The 12,914-nt window shown below is 43.2% G+C and overlaps 1 protein-coding gene across 2 annotated transcripts in view; it reads left to right on the top strand.

Moving 5' to 3' along the window:
• LOC118005131 (zinc finger protein 791-like) overlaps positions 1-12,914 on the top strand; it is a 34,029-nt gene continuing 21,115 nt past the window's right edge. Inside the window, exon 1 of one of the 2 annotated variants that reach the window (XM_034996887.1) lies at positions 1-35. In XM_034996887.1, coding sequence (XP_034852778.1) covers positions 18-35 — 18 coding nt within the window. In that variant the 5' untranslated portion in view covers positions 1-17. Of the gene's footprint in view, positions 36-11,265; positions 12,045-12,914 lie in introns of those variants that run through there. The other variant, XM_034996888.1, reaches the window with a different exon arrangement.

Genomic DNA, 12,914 nt, shown 5'->3' with positions numbered 1-12,914 from the left:
TTCAAGATTTGAAATGAATGTGCTTAAGTTTTCAGGTACATGTTTTCATTTTTACATTAGTGCTTGTATGTGCATGTCTCCAGAGGACTCTGACATTTAAAAGGGTAAAGAAAGTGAATTCTTTTTTTTTTAAGATTTTATTTATTTGACAGAGAGAGAGAGAGAGACAGTGAGAGAGGGAACACAAGCAGGGGGTCTGTGAGCGGGAGAAGCAGGCTTCCCACTGAGCAGGGCACCCGATGCGGGGCTCAATCCCAGGACCCTGGGATCATGACCCGAGCCGAAAGCAGATGCCTAACGGCTGAGCCACCCACGCACCCCAAGAAAGTGAATTCCTATTTTAACTGACGTGAGGAAAGCTACTCATAGCTTATTAAGTCTTTGAAAATCCAGTACATTTAAGGAATTAAGCTCAAACCCCTGTTGCATTAGAAGATGCTACTGATTTCTGAAAATACCCCCAGGCTGAACTAGGGGAAGGACAAATTATGATGCCACATGTCCTTCTAGTTAGGAAAAGATTTGAAAATATACACTTTCTATGGTTTTCATTTTTGTAACTGTTAGTGTTTAAAGGAATTAATTCTGGGACACCTGGCTGGCTTGATCGGTGGAGGCTGTGGCTCTTGATTTCAAGGTTGTGGGTCCGAGCCCCCACACTGGGTGTAGAAATTACTTAGAAATAAAATCTTAAAAAAAAAAAAAAAGGAATTAAATCCGAGAATGGTTTCCTATGTACAAAAGTTAAAATTAAATAAAGATTGCTAAATAGTAAAATGTGGTATATACAAACTTCTGTTTATTTGAAGTAAATCAAATCTGTGAGATAAAGTCTAACTTAAGAAAACTCACTGCTCAGACATCCCGCTCACTTCCAGTGCTAAAACTCCAGCCATCTTCAAATACACAGTGTTGATCATTTCGTGAGCTTCGTGCCAAGAGTTCGTGTTTCTTTATATAGAAACCAAGCCATTTCAAATGCATATTTTTCTTACCCACGTGTGTCCTTGTAATGAGCAACCAGACTCCACATCTTTTGATGTTTGCTGACAGCTTACTCCTCACCCCTCCCTCTTTCCCTTATCTCCGCACTTGGACAAACAGACAAGAAAGTCTGGAGACTCCCTTATATGGCACTGGCTTCAGATTCCAAGCACACAAGCCCCTGTGTGCAAAATTCTTGCCCTGGCCCCACCCCCGACAAAGATTCTTTGCTTGACCAAACTTGAGTCAGGCTCCTGAACCTTCTTGTTAAGTCTGTCGGGGTAGCTCCTTGTTAAATCCAGTTTTAGCAAGAACCCTGCTAAGTCAGTTGAACCAGAATCATCCCCATCCCCATCCCCTCCATATCTGATTACCCTTGATATATGATCAAGTTCCTCCCCCCATCATCCCCCAGATGAATGGGATCACCCTAGCCTATCTTCAGTAAGAATCCTGTTAGGTCATTTTAGCCAGAACCCGCATACCCCTGATTTTTCTCTTAGTAATTTTCCATCCACTGACCTCCACCCTGTTCTCTGGCCATAAACTCCCACTTGCCCATGCTGTATTCAGAGTTGAGCCCCAACTCGTTTCTCACCCATTGTGAAATCCCATTGCCATTGTCTCTATACCTGGCACAGTGGTTCTGAATAAAATCTGTCGGGGTATGTCATTGCATATTTTTTCTTTAACCCCCAGGCATGGTAAAAACCCATGCTGGGCTCCTTTCCTTGCTTTCTGAAGCCATTTTAGAGCTATTTGAGAGGCTGACTTCTCCTCCTCTGGATCTCACTTAGGAGAGTCCTAAGCCTTTTCCTACCCTCTTGGTGTGTGTGTGGGGGGGGGGAGCAGGGCATCAGTCTTAACACAGGAGACTGTGTTAAGGTGACATTAACAGTCGGCTGTGAACAGCATTTCCAGATGAAGCCACCGCACATGGGTCTGTCTTACTCTGACTTGCTCACCTGCTCTACCTGACGGTGGCATGCACTGTCGGCTGCTGAGTCCTCGGGAGCTCATGTTGTGTGCTGTGCTGCCCTGTTTTGGTGACCCTACCAAGCTAAGTTCTAGAATCAACTGGCCAGAAGTGGTAGTTCTAGGATTCCTAGGCCTTTCAGAGCAGAAGTATGGGATTGGGGCCCTCCTTACAGTGGTCCTGGGTTGATGTGTTTGCAGGGATTTATCTGTGTGTTAGAATGAAGCTAAGATAAAGGCTGGGACTATACAAGAGGAGGGCATATCAAGGGGTCACCCCTGAAACAGCTGTCATTTAAAAAGAGAGGAGAAAGACAATCATTAGAATGCAGGCTGAGTCCCGACCCCAAATACCAAAGGACTCATCAGGATCCTTAAATACCTCTGCGGCTGCTGCCCTGCCTCCACGGCAGCAGTGATTCTGACCTTCAGGATTATGGAGGCCAACACACAAGGCCTCCCTGTGGCACAGCAAAGGTATTTGTTTAAGCTGACGTAAGTCAGGGATCTTCAAATCCTATAAAGCAACCTGTTGTCACAGGGGAGTCTCCGGTTCCTGATGGCATGGATTTGAGGCTCTCTGGAGGAAAAAATATATAAATATCAAGGTAGAGAGGACACTTCCTTCCCTGAAGTTCATCCACTGACCAAAAAAAAAAAAAAAAAAAAAAAAAAAAAAAAAAAAAGGGAAAGGGAAAAAAGAAAAAAAAAAAAAAAGAAAAAAACTGAAAGAAAGGTTCACAACTTCACCCAACTGGAAATCCAAAATATACTAAAGGAATCTACACAACAAAAAAAGATTACAGGGCACTGTTTAAATCCTTTAAAAAACAGGGGTGCCTGCGTGGCTCAGTTGGATAAGTCTCTACCTTTGGCTCAGGTCATGATCCTGAGGTCCTGAGATTGAGCCCTGCTTCTCCCTCTCCCTCTGCCTACCGCTCCCCTTGATTGTTCTCTCTCTCAAATGAATAAATAAAATCTTTAAAAATAAAATAAAATAAACCCTTTAAAAGACAAAGGGTTTGGGGGCCTCTACAACAGAGATTCCGAATTTTGCCATCAGCTTCAATGCACTAATTCAGAAACCTTCATGCAAATAATACTAGGGTTCAAATTATAATTATATTGGGATTCCAGAAAATTTCAGCAAGTTACCCCTGATAACGTAGGGAGTTACTGAATACAAAATAGGGGACAAATAGGTATGTCTCACCTTAATGCTCTCCTCAGTTCCTTGCTGGATGCCATCATTCTGCAAGAAGTCACTTTTCTGCATTCAGTATGATGTTAGCTGTGCATTTGTCATATATGGCTTTTATTGTATTGAGGTACATTCTTTCTATACCTAATTTGTTTCATTTCATTATTAAAGGATGTTGAATTTTATCAAATGCCTCTTCTGCATCTGTTGAAATGATCATATGACTTTTATCTTTAATTTTGTTAATTTGGTGTAACACATTTACTGATTTGCATATGTTGAACCATCCTTGCATCCCAGGGATAAAGCTAACTTGATCATGTTGTCTAAGCCTTGTAATGGTGATGTTGAATTTGATGTCCTAGTATTTTGTAAAAGATTTTTGCATCTATGTTCCCAAAGGGATATTGGCTTGTAATTTTCTTTTCTTGGAGTGTCCTTGTCTGACTTTGTTATCATTGTAATGCTGGCCTTGTAAAATGATTTTGCAAGTGTTTCTTTCTCTCTGTTTGTTGCAAGAGTTTGAAAGCATTGGTGTGAATTTTTTTTTTTTAAGTGTTTGATAGAATTCACCAGTGAATCCATCTGGTCCTGGGCTTTTCTTTGTTGGGAGTTTTTTGATTACTGATACAATTTCCTTACTCATTACTGAGCTTTTGATTTCCTATTTCATGATTCAGTCTTGGTAGGTTATATGTTTATAAGAATTTATCCAATACTTGTAGGTTATCAAATTTGTTGACATGTACTTATTCATAGTAATCTCTTATGATCCTTTGTATTTCTGTGCTATCAGTTATAATTTCTCCTTTTTAATTTCTGATTTTATTTAATCTTTTCTCTCTCTCTTTTTAAAGCTTTTATTTATTTATTTGCCAGAGAGAGAGCTAGAGGGGGAGTGAGAGGGAGAGAGAGTGAGAGTACAAGCAGGGGGAGCCGCAGGCAGAGGGAGAAGCAGACTCCCTGATGAGTAAGGAGCCCGATGTGGAACTCGATCCCAGGACCCTGGGATCATGACCTGAGCTGAAGGCAGATGTTCAACCGACTGAGCCACCCAGGTGTCTCTAATCTTTTCTCTTTTTTCTTAGTCTAGTTAAAGGTTTGCCAGTTTTGTTTATCTTTTCAAACAACCAACTCTTAGTTTCTTTGGCCAGATAGTTTATGCTTTCATATGTTTTCATGTTACTAATTAGTATCCTTTCATTTCAGCTTAATAAAATTCCTATAGTATTTCTTTCCTCTTTTTTTAAAGATTTTATTTATTTGAGAGAGTGCACAAGGGGGCGTAGGGGTAGAGGGAGAGGGAGAAGCAGACTCCCCACTGAGCAGGGAGCACAACATGGGGATCCATCCCAGTATCCTGGGATCATGACCTGAGCCGAAGGCAGATGCTTAACTGACTGAGCCACCCAGGCACCCCCTATAGCATTTCTTGTAAGGCAGATCTAGTGGTGATGAAATTCCCTTAGTTTTATTTATCAAGGTAAGTTTTTCTCTTTCCTTCCTTTCTGAAGGATAGCTTTGCCAAGTAAAGCATTCTTGGTTGGCAGTTTCCTTTTTTTTTAGCACCTAGCATAAATCATTTCACTGTCTCATGTCCTCAAGGTTTCTGTCGAGAAATCAGCTAATAGTCTAATTGGGATTTCTTTGTATGTGATGTTTTGCTTTCCTCTTGCTACTTTCAAAATTCTCTGTCTTTGATTTTTGATAAATTGATTTTAATGCATCTTTGTGAGGTCTTTAGGTTCAACCTATTTAGGGATCTTTGAGTTTCGTGTACGTGGGTGTCCACATCTCTCCCAAGATTTGGGAAGTTTCCAACCATTATTTGTTTATTATTATTTTTAAAGATTTTATTTATTTGTCAGAGAGAGAGGGTGAGAGCAAGAGAGCGAGAGAAAGAGCACAAGCAGGGAGAGTGGCAGGCAGAGAGAGAAGCAGGCTCTCCACTGAGCAAGGAGCCTGATATGGGACTTGATACCAGGACCCTGGGATCACAACTTGAACAGAAGGCAGATGCTTAACTGACTGAGCCACCCAAGCATCCCTGTTTATTTTTTTTTAAGATTTATTAATTTAGGGTGCCTGGGTGGCTCAGTTGGTTAAGCGACTGCCTTCGGCTCAGGTCATGATCCTGGAGTCCCTGGATCGAGTCCCGCATCGGGCTCCCTGCTCAGCAGGGAGCCTGCTTCTCCCTCTGACCCTCCCCCCTCTCATGTGCTCTCTGTCTCTCTCATTCTCTCTGCCTCAAATAAATAAATAAAAATCTTTAAAAAAAATAATAAGATTTATTAATTTATTTTCGAGAGAGAGAGCATGAGTGGGAGGGGCAGAGGGAGAGGAAGAGAGAATCTCAGGCAGACTCCATGCTGAGCATGGAGCATGATGGGGACTCAATCCCACAACCCCAAGACCAGAGTCGAAACCAAGAGTCAGACGCTTAACCCACTGCACCACCCAGGCACCCCCAGCCATTATTTCTTTAAATAAGCTTTCTTTCTCTCTTTTTTTGGAATTTCTATAATATGCATATTATTTATTTTACTGGTGTCCTCTAAAATTCATAAGCTTTCTTCATTCCTTTTCATTCATTTTTCTTTTTACCTCCTTCATCTGTATAATTTCATCTGTAAAATTTCAAATGACTAGTCTTCAAGTTCACGGATTCTTTCATTGTGAGGAATTTCACAATTCCTCCCTCCCTGTCCCTTGTAACATTGCGGTCATTCATTTTGTTTATCTATAAGCTATAATTACTGAAAACATTGCTATTATGACTTTGAACAAAATGTTGTCAGATTAAATAAAAATAGCAAAAACGAATCATTGTATTTTACCTTCATTGATTCCTTCTCTGACACGCTCCCTTTCTTTATTATTACCTCCTTCCTGATGAGTTTCTTTTAACATTTCTTGGGAAGCAGGTTTTACTGGTGACAAATTCCCTCAAGTTTTGTTTGTCTCAGAAAGTCTTTTTTTTCTCTTACTTTTTTTTTTTTTAAAGATTTATTTATTTGAGAGAGCGAGAATGAGAGAGAGAGAGGGAGTACATGACGGGGGGAGGGTTAGAGGGAGAAGCAGACTCCTCGCCGAGCAGGGAGCCCGATGCGGGACTCGATCCAGGGACTCCAGGATCATGACCTGAGCCGAAGGCAGTCGCTTAACCAACTGGGCCACCCAGACGCCTCTCTCTCTTACTTTTGAAGAATTATTTTGTTTGATACAAAATTGTAGTTGGGTTTTTTTTCTTTCGACACTTCATTTAACAAAACTTTCTTCCTGCTTGCATGGTTTCTGAAAAGAAGTCTGACTTAATTCTTTTCTTTCTTTCTATATAACTAAGTTTTCTCCCCCTAGTTTCTTCAAGATTTTCTCTCTTTTTTCCTCAACTTTGAATATGACATTTCTAGGTGTGCATTTTTAGGCTTTTATCTTCTTTGGTGATCTCTGAGCTTCCTGGATCTATAGTTTGGTGTCTAACATTAATTTGGGAATATCTCAGTCATTATTGTTTCACTTACATCTCCTGTTCCTTTCTTCATGTTGTCCAATTATGTTATGTTACACTTTATGTAATTGTCCCCAATTTCTTAGATTTGTTTTGCCTTTTTTGTCTATTCTCTTTGCATTTTAGTTTTGGAAGTTTCTATTGACCTTTCCTCAAGCTCACTGAATCTTTCATCACATATTTTCACTGTATTGATGAGGCCCCCAAAGGAATTCTTCATTTTTCTTCTATTTTGTTTTTTCATTTTTTGCATATTTCTTTTCGTTCTTAGTTTCCATCTCTGAGTAAAGTACCTACCTCTCTGTTTTTGCACATTATCCACTATTTCCATTAAAGTGCTTAGCATATTAATCATGGTTGCTTTACATCTCTTGTCTAATAATTGCAACATATTTGCTACATCTGAATCAAGTGCTTTTACTTGTATTATTTCTTTAAACTGTGTATTTTAATATTTTTGTTGTTGATGTTGAATGCCAGTCATGATGTACTGTGAAAAAAGAACTGAGGTAAATAGGTCCTTAGCTTGAGGGTTCATGTTTATCTGATTAGGGTTTAGGGTATGTTTACTATCTGCAGCTGTCAAAGGCTAAAATATCCTCAGGCATCCTTGCTTTTGTCATCCATGTCATTTTGGGGGGTACTATAGAGACTTCTCAAAATAAGTATGAAATGTATATTTCTTTCAGTTTATTCCACTGTTATTAAATGGGGGTCATCCTGATGTAATGGAATGTTGTGGATGGAGAGGAAGTGTTCTATAGTCTTGATTTGGTCTCAGTATTTTAATGAGCATGTGTCTCTGAGCTGTGACCTTTGATATAATAAAAAAATGGTTTTTAAAAAAAAATTTTTTTTTTAAAGATTTTATTTATTTATTTGACAGAGAGAGACACAGCGAGAGAGGGAACATAAGCAGGGGGAGTGGGGGAGGGAGAAGCAGGCTTCCCGCCGAGCAGGGAGCCCGATGTGGGACTCCATCCCAGGATCCTGGGATCATGACCTGAGCCGAAGGCAGATGCTTAACGACTGAGCCACCCAGGTGCCCTAAAAAAAATTTTTTAAGTAGGCTCCATACCCAATGTGGGGCTTGAACTTACGGCCCCAAGATCAAGAGTCACGTGCTCCACCAACTGAGCCAGCCAGGCACTCCCCACAGATGTCTGTTTTTTGTCCATAGTTCCTAGTAAAGACCACCCAAGTCCTTGGACTTTTTTTTTTTTTTAAGATTTTATTTATTTATTTGACAGAGACAGAGCACAAGCAGGGGGAGCAGCAGGCAGAGGGAGAGGGAGAAGCAGGCTCCCCACTGAGCAGAGAGCCTGATGTGGGGCTCGATCCTAGGATCCTGGGATCATGACCTGAGCTGAAGGCAGATGCTTAACTGACTGAGCCACCCAGGCGCCCCTCCTTGGACTTTTTGAATGAGAAAGGTGATAGAAGCATCTTATATTCAAAGAGGTGACTTTTTGTAAGCCCCTAGATAGCTTCAGGATTGGGGTTGGTCACCAGGAAGACCAAGATTTGATTAGAGGCTTAGAACTTTCACCCCAGCCCCCAACCTCTGGGGAGTGTGGGAAGGAGCTAGAGATTGAGTTATTCACCAACCACCAATGATTTCATCAGTCATGCCTGTCTATGTAAGGAAACTCCATCAAAATTCCTAAACCTCAGGATTCAGAGAGATTCTAAGTTGGTGAAGACCTCAGTGTGGCAGGAGGGTGTTGTATCTGGTGAAGGCATGGAGGTTCCCTATCTCCCCCACCTACTTTGTCTTATACGCCCCTTCCATTTGGCTGTTTCTGACTTATACCTTTTATAATAAATCAGTAATAATAAGTAAAGAGCTTTTATTAGTTCTAATAGTGTTTTTACTGAATTAACAAACACGGGAGTGTTTCTAGGGAACCTCCAAGGCCTGGGCTTCCCATCTACAGCTGGCATCTGACACGGGGGTGCCATTTTGTGGGATTGTGCCCTTAAACTGTAGAGTCTGGTATTACCTCTGGTTAATGTTAGAATTGAACTGTAGGCCACCCAGTTGGTGTTGGAGAGTTGGAGAAATGGTTTTGGAAAACACAACACATTGACTGTGAGCAGTGAAAAATGACCTGTGAATCTCACAAGTGTATCTAAGTTCCCCCACACCCTCAACTTAGGTCAGGCAGAAAGGCTGGAGGGGCTCAAGTTGGCTATTTCCCTTCCTGCCCCCATGCAATTCTTGAGAAACAATCTTTTGAGGACAGGTCTTGTTAAGAAGAACAAAATATTGTAGGAATATTTCAGATTGGCTATTATTCTATTATTCTATGTCTCCAATTTTGGAGACAGCAGTTTGTACTGTGACCTCAATTCTTTGATAGATTTAAGAAGAATCATTGATTTAAATTTGCTTGCTTTTTCTGGTAAGGATAGAAATGTCACCTTCTAACTCCTTCCATGCCAGGGAAGAAACCAGAAGTCTCTGACTCCATTTTTAAATATTTGACTATTGATATGTCAAGAAAATCCAATATTATTCCTGAGTAGAGAAAACCCAGTTCTTTTCTTCTATATATCTCCTTTATATTCACCCAGAACACTTTACTTCTGACAGTTCTGGTCACCAAATGTGTGAGGGTTTTTCCCCCACAATTGTGACACCAGCAGGGTGTCCTATAATTTAACTCAGTCCTAACATTATCTACCTGTAGATAGTGTAGATCCTACAGGTTAAGGGCTCAGTCCCACAAGATCCCTCCTACCCCACTTCAGACACCAATCACATGTAGTAGGTGCCAACAAGGTTACTCACAACTTCCGTTTGACTTGCCACAAATCAGAGGTTCTCACAATCCCTTCCTTAGGTTCGATTTATTTGTTAGAACAGGTTTCAGAACTCAGGGAAACACTTACTTACAGTTAGCAGTTTATTGAAGGATATGATAAGGAATACAGATGAACAGCCAGATGAAAACATATGTAGAGAGAGTTCTTGGAGGGCCCCTATGGAGTTGGGGTATGCCACCCTCCTGGTACATGGATGTGTTCCCCAACCTGCAAAGTCTCCAAACAGCATACTATTGGGATTTTACGGAGGCTTAGTAATGTAGAATGATCATTTTTTTAAAAGATTGACTTTATTTTAGAAAGAGAGAAGCGAGGGAGGGGCAGAGGGAGAGAGAATCCTCAAGCAGACTCCCTGCTGAGCATGGAGCCCAATCGGGGCTTGATCCCAGGACCCTGAGATTATGACCTGAGCTGAAATCAAGAGTCAGATGTTTAACCGAATGAGCCACCCAGGCACCCCTCCCTAGACATGATCAATTATTAACCCCATTTCTAGCTCCTCCCCCTCTCAGGAAAATGGGCGGATGAGCTAAAAATTCCAAGTTTCTAAGCGTGGCTTGGACTTTCTGATGACCAGCCCCCATCCAGGAGCCCACCCAGAGTCACCTCCTTAGAACAAAAGATGCTTCTAGTGCTTTTATCACCTAGGAATTTACATGGTTTCAGGAGACCTGTGTCAGGGACGGAGTCAAAGACCAAATATTAGAACAAGACTGGCTCCTAGTGCTCTTATCTCTAGGAATTTACAAGTGCCAGGAATTTGGGACAGAGAGCAGTATGTGTATATATTTTCTATTATCTGACAGCTGACTACTTTAAAGTCTTATCTCTCCCTCTTCCCTTTGTGCTCCACATCTGTGCAAGGTGATAAGAAAGCCTGGGTGCTCAGCTTTGACCCTGGCAAGAGAGTCAATCACAGAAGTCCCTACCCATGTGCACAAACTCTCACCCTAGCCACCCTCCAACCAACCTCAATAAAAATACACATCAGTCTCCCATCCTTGCTTTGTCAAGGCATTCCCACCTGCTTGAGAGGCCTGCCTTGTCCTCCCCAGAAACGTCCATTGTGAAAGTAATCAACCCTTTCGTATATTCCTAGTAGGTGTGTTTTAGTCTCCACTTCTCAACCAAACCTTGGGGGGAGGGATGGTGGGGAACCACCTATCTCTACGGGTTACAGAAAAGGTAACATGGTATATATATTGCAATATACTTATTTGTTCTATTGATAAATGCTCCAGATCTTTTCATATCAATACCTTTGGGTTTTTTTTGTTTGTTTGTTTGTTTAAGATTTTTTATTTATTTATTTGAGAGAGAGAGAGTGAGAGAGAGAAAGAGCACAAGAGGGGGGAGTGGGAGAGGGAGAAGCAGACTCCCTGCTGAGCAGGGAGCCCTATGCGGGACTCGATCCCAGGACTCCAGGATCATGACCTGAGCCGAAGGCAGTCGCTTAACCAACTGAGCCACCCAGGCGCCCCACCTTTGGTTTTTTTAAGTACATGTGATGATGAGTTTATGTAACTCATTCTTTCTAAAGACAGTTGGCTTGTTTACCAGTTTTTCTGCCAAAGCTGAGAATGAAAACTCACATTGCCACATTACAGAAGAAACAAACATACGAATTCAATTCTTTTTCAACCTTAATTACTTCTTAAAATTGTTTATCATTAAATATATTGAGGAAAGAATGTAGAAAATGTTTTGCAGTAGGATTTGCTAATAATATAAACATCCTTGAAGTCATCATCAAGATTCCTAACTGTGGGCAGTAGGCAGGGTCTCCTCATGTTCTGCTCCCTGGCTCACCTCTGTCCTGCCCCATAGATGACCACTGTCCTGATACTTTGTTTATCCTCGACACCTTTACCATCTATCATTTTTCACTAAGCAGAGTTCTTTCGGCTTTCCTCCTTCAGCCTTTGAACAGGTAAGTATCAATGGGATTACACTGAAAGGTTTTCCAGTGGTTTTTTGCCTCCGTCTGTTTCTCACATGCGAGCCCCGGAGGCTTCTGGGCTGGTCTAGGACCGTGGGCTTCAAACCCCCCACCAAGCCGAGCGGCCCAAGGCGTCGCGATTCTTTAAATACAAATGAGTGGGGTTGGGGGGCGTGGTGGGCAGACGACTCCCTGCTGGAAGATGGTCGAAGATCAAAATGGAACCGGACTCATCATGACCCTCGGTGAGGTCACCTTTGTCCGTGTTTGTGAAGAAGGGTCACGGACCTCGGCGAGAACAGGTCGCAGCCACTGCCCAAGCAAGGTCGGCTCAAAGACGTGCCCCCCGGCCTGCTGTCACTCAGGCGGGCGGGGGCGGGGCCGTGCGAACTGTCCAATCAGGGGAGTCGCCGGAACCGTACGTGCGGGCGACGCGCTGTGGACGGCGGGGACTGTGTGCCGTCGCTGCTGTCCGGCCGAGGTTCGCGTCCCCTCTCGCTGTCCGGAGAGGCTTCGGGAGCTTCCGCCACATCCTCTGTGGCCGTGGCCTCCGCCGGCCACGGCAGTCGTATGGTGGCTCGACCCGCCACCCCAGAAAGCGAGCAATGGTGAGTGTGCGGGGCCGGGAGTCGGGAAAGGGGCGCGGCGGGGCCGGCTGGAACCGGCCGTGGCGGGACCTGGCCTCCCCGCCGTGAACTCTGCGGACCCGAGGCCGCCGGTGGCGCGGCACGCAGCGCGGGGCCGGGCCGGCGGCCGGGACCGCCGGCGTCCTGTCCTGTCCTGTCCCTGCGCGGCCGCGTCTCCCTTGGGTTGGGCGATGACCACGGGGCGGGTCACCAGGGGACAGTCCTGCCTCGGTCTCCCGGGTTCGTGCGCGCGAGATGCTGTGGTCTGTGGGGTCCCCATCCCTCTCCCCGGGGCACCCGCTTTCTCCTCACTTTTCCAAACGTTTGGGGAGTAGGGTCTCAAAGCCGCGACCCTGTGGCCCCTGCCTAGCTCTTCACAGGACTGGCAATAAATGCCTAAATTTCCAGATCTTTCCCTGCATTCCGAAACGCCATCTTTCCTCTCCAGTTCATAACATCATTATTAACTATTTGTTCTCCATGATGCGTTTCAAATTACGCAGTATTTTATCATTTATCCACAGAGCCATGAATGGCTCTTTTGAAAGATTTATTTTTTGGCCTGTGGATATTTTACATAAGAGGAGAGCCAAGAATAACTTACCTGGAATATGTCGCGTGAAATCCCTTTGCCTCTCCTCCCTGGGCACCGACATCCTATGGGAAGTCCTTTGGGTGGCGGTTCCTCTTTGGAGACTTCCCTGAGTGTTGTCTCCTGTCAGTATTGCCCCTACCTGAGTTTGTGACTTTATTCAACTTCTTTTAAGCCTGCTTTTTCAGTTAAAATGTATTTAACCAGTAGATCTCCAAAGTATAAAATTTTACAAAGAGGCAAGAAAGGGGTGAATTTCA

This window comes from Mirounga leonina, unplaced genomic scaffold, assembly GCF_011800145.1.
Source record: "Mirounga leonina isolate KUSES-001 unplaced genomic scaffold, KU_Mleo_1.0 Mir_94, whole genome shotgun sequence".
In the NCBI taxonomy this organism is placed as follows: Eukaryota; Metazoa; Chordata; class Mammalia; order Carnivora; family Phocidae; genus Mirounga; species Mirounga leonina.
This window is presented reverse-complemented; position numbering and strand designations above follow the sequence as displayed.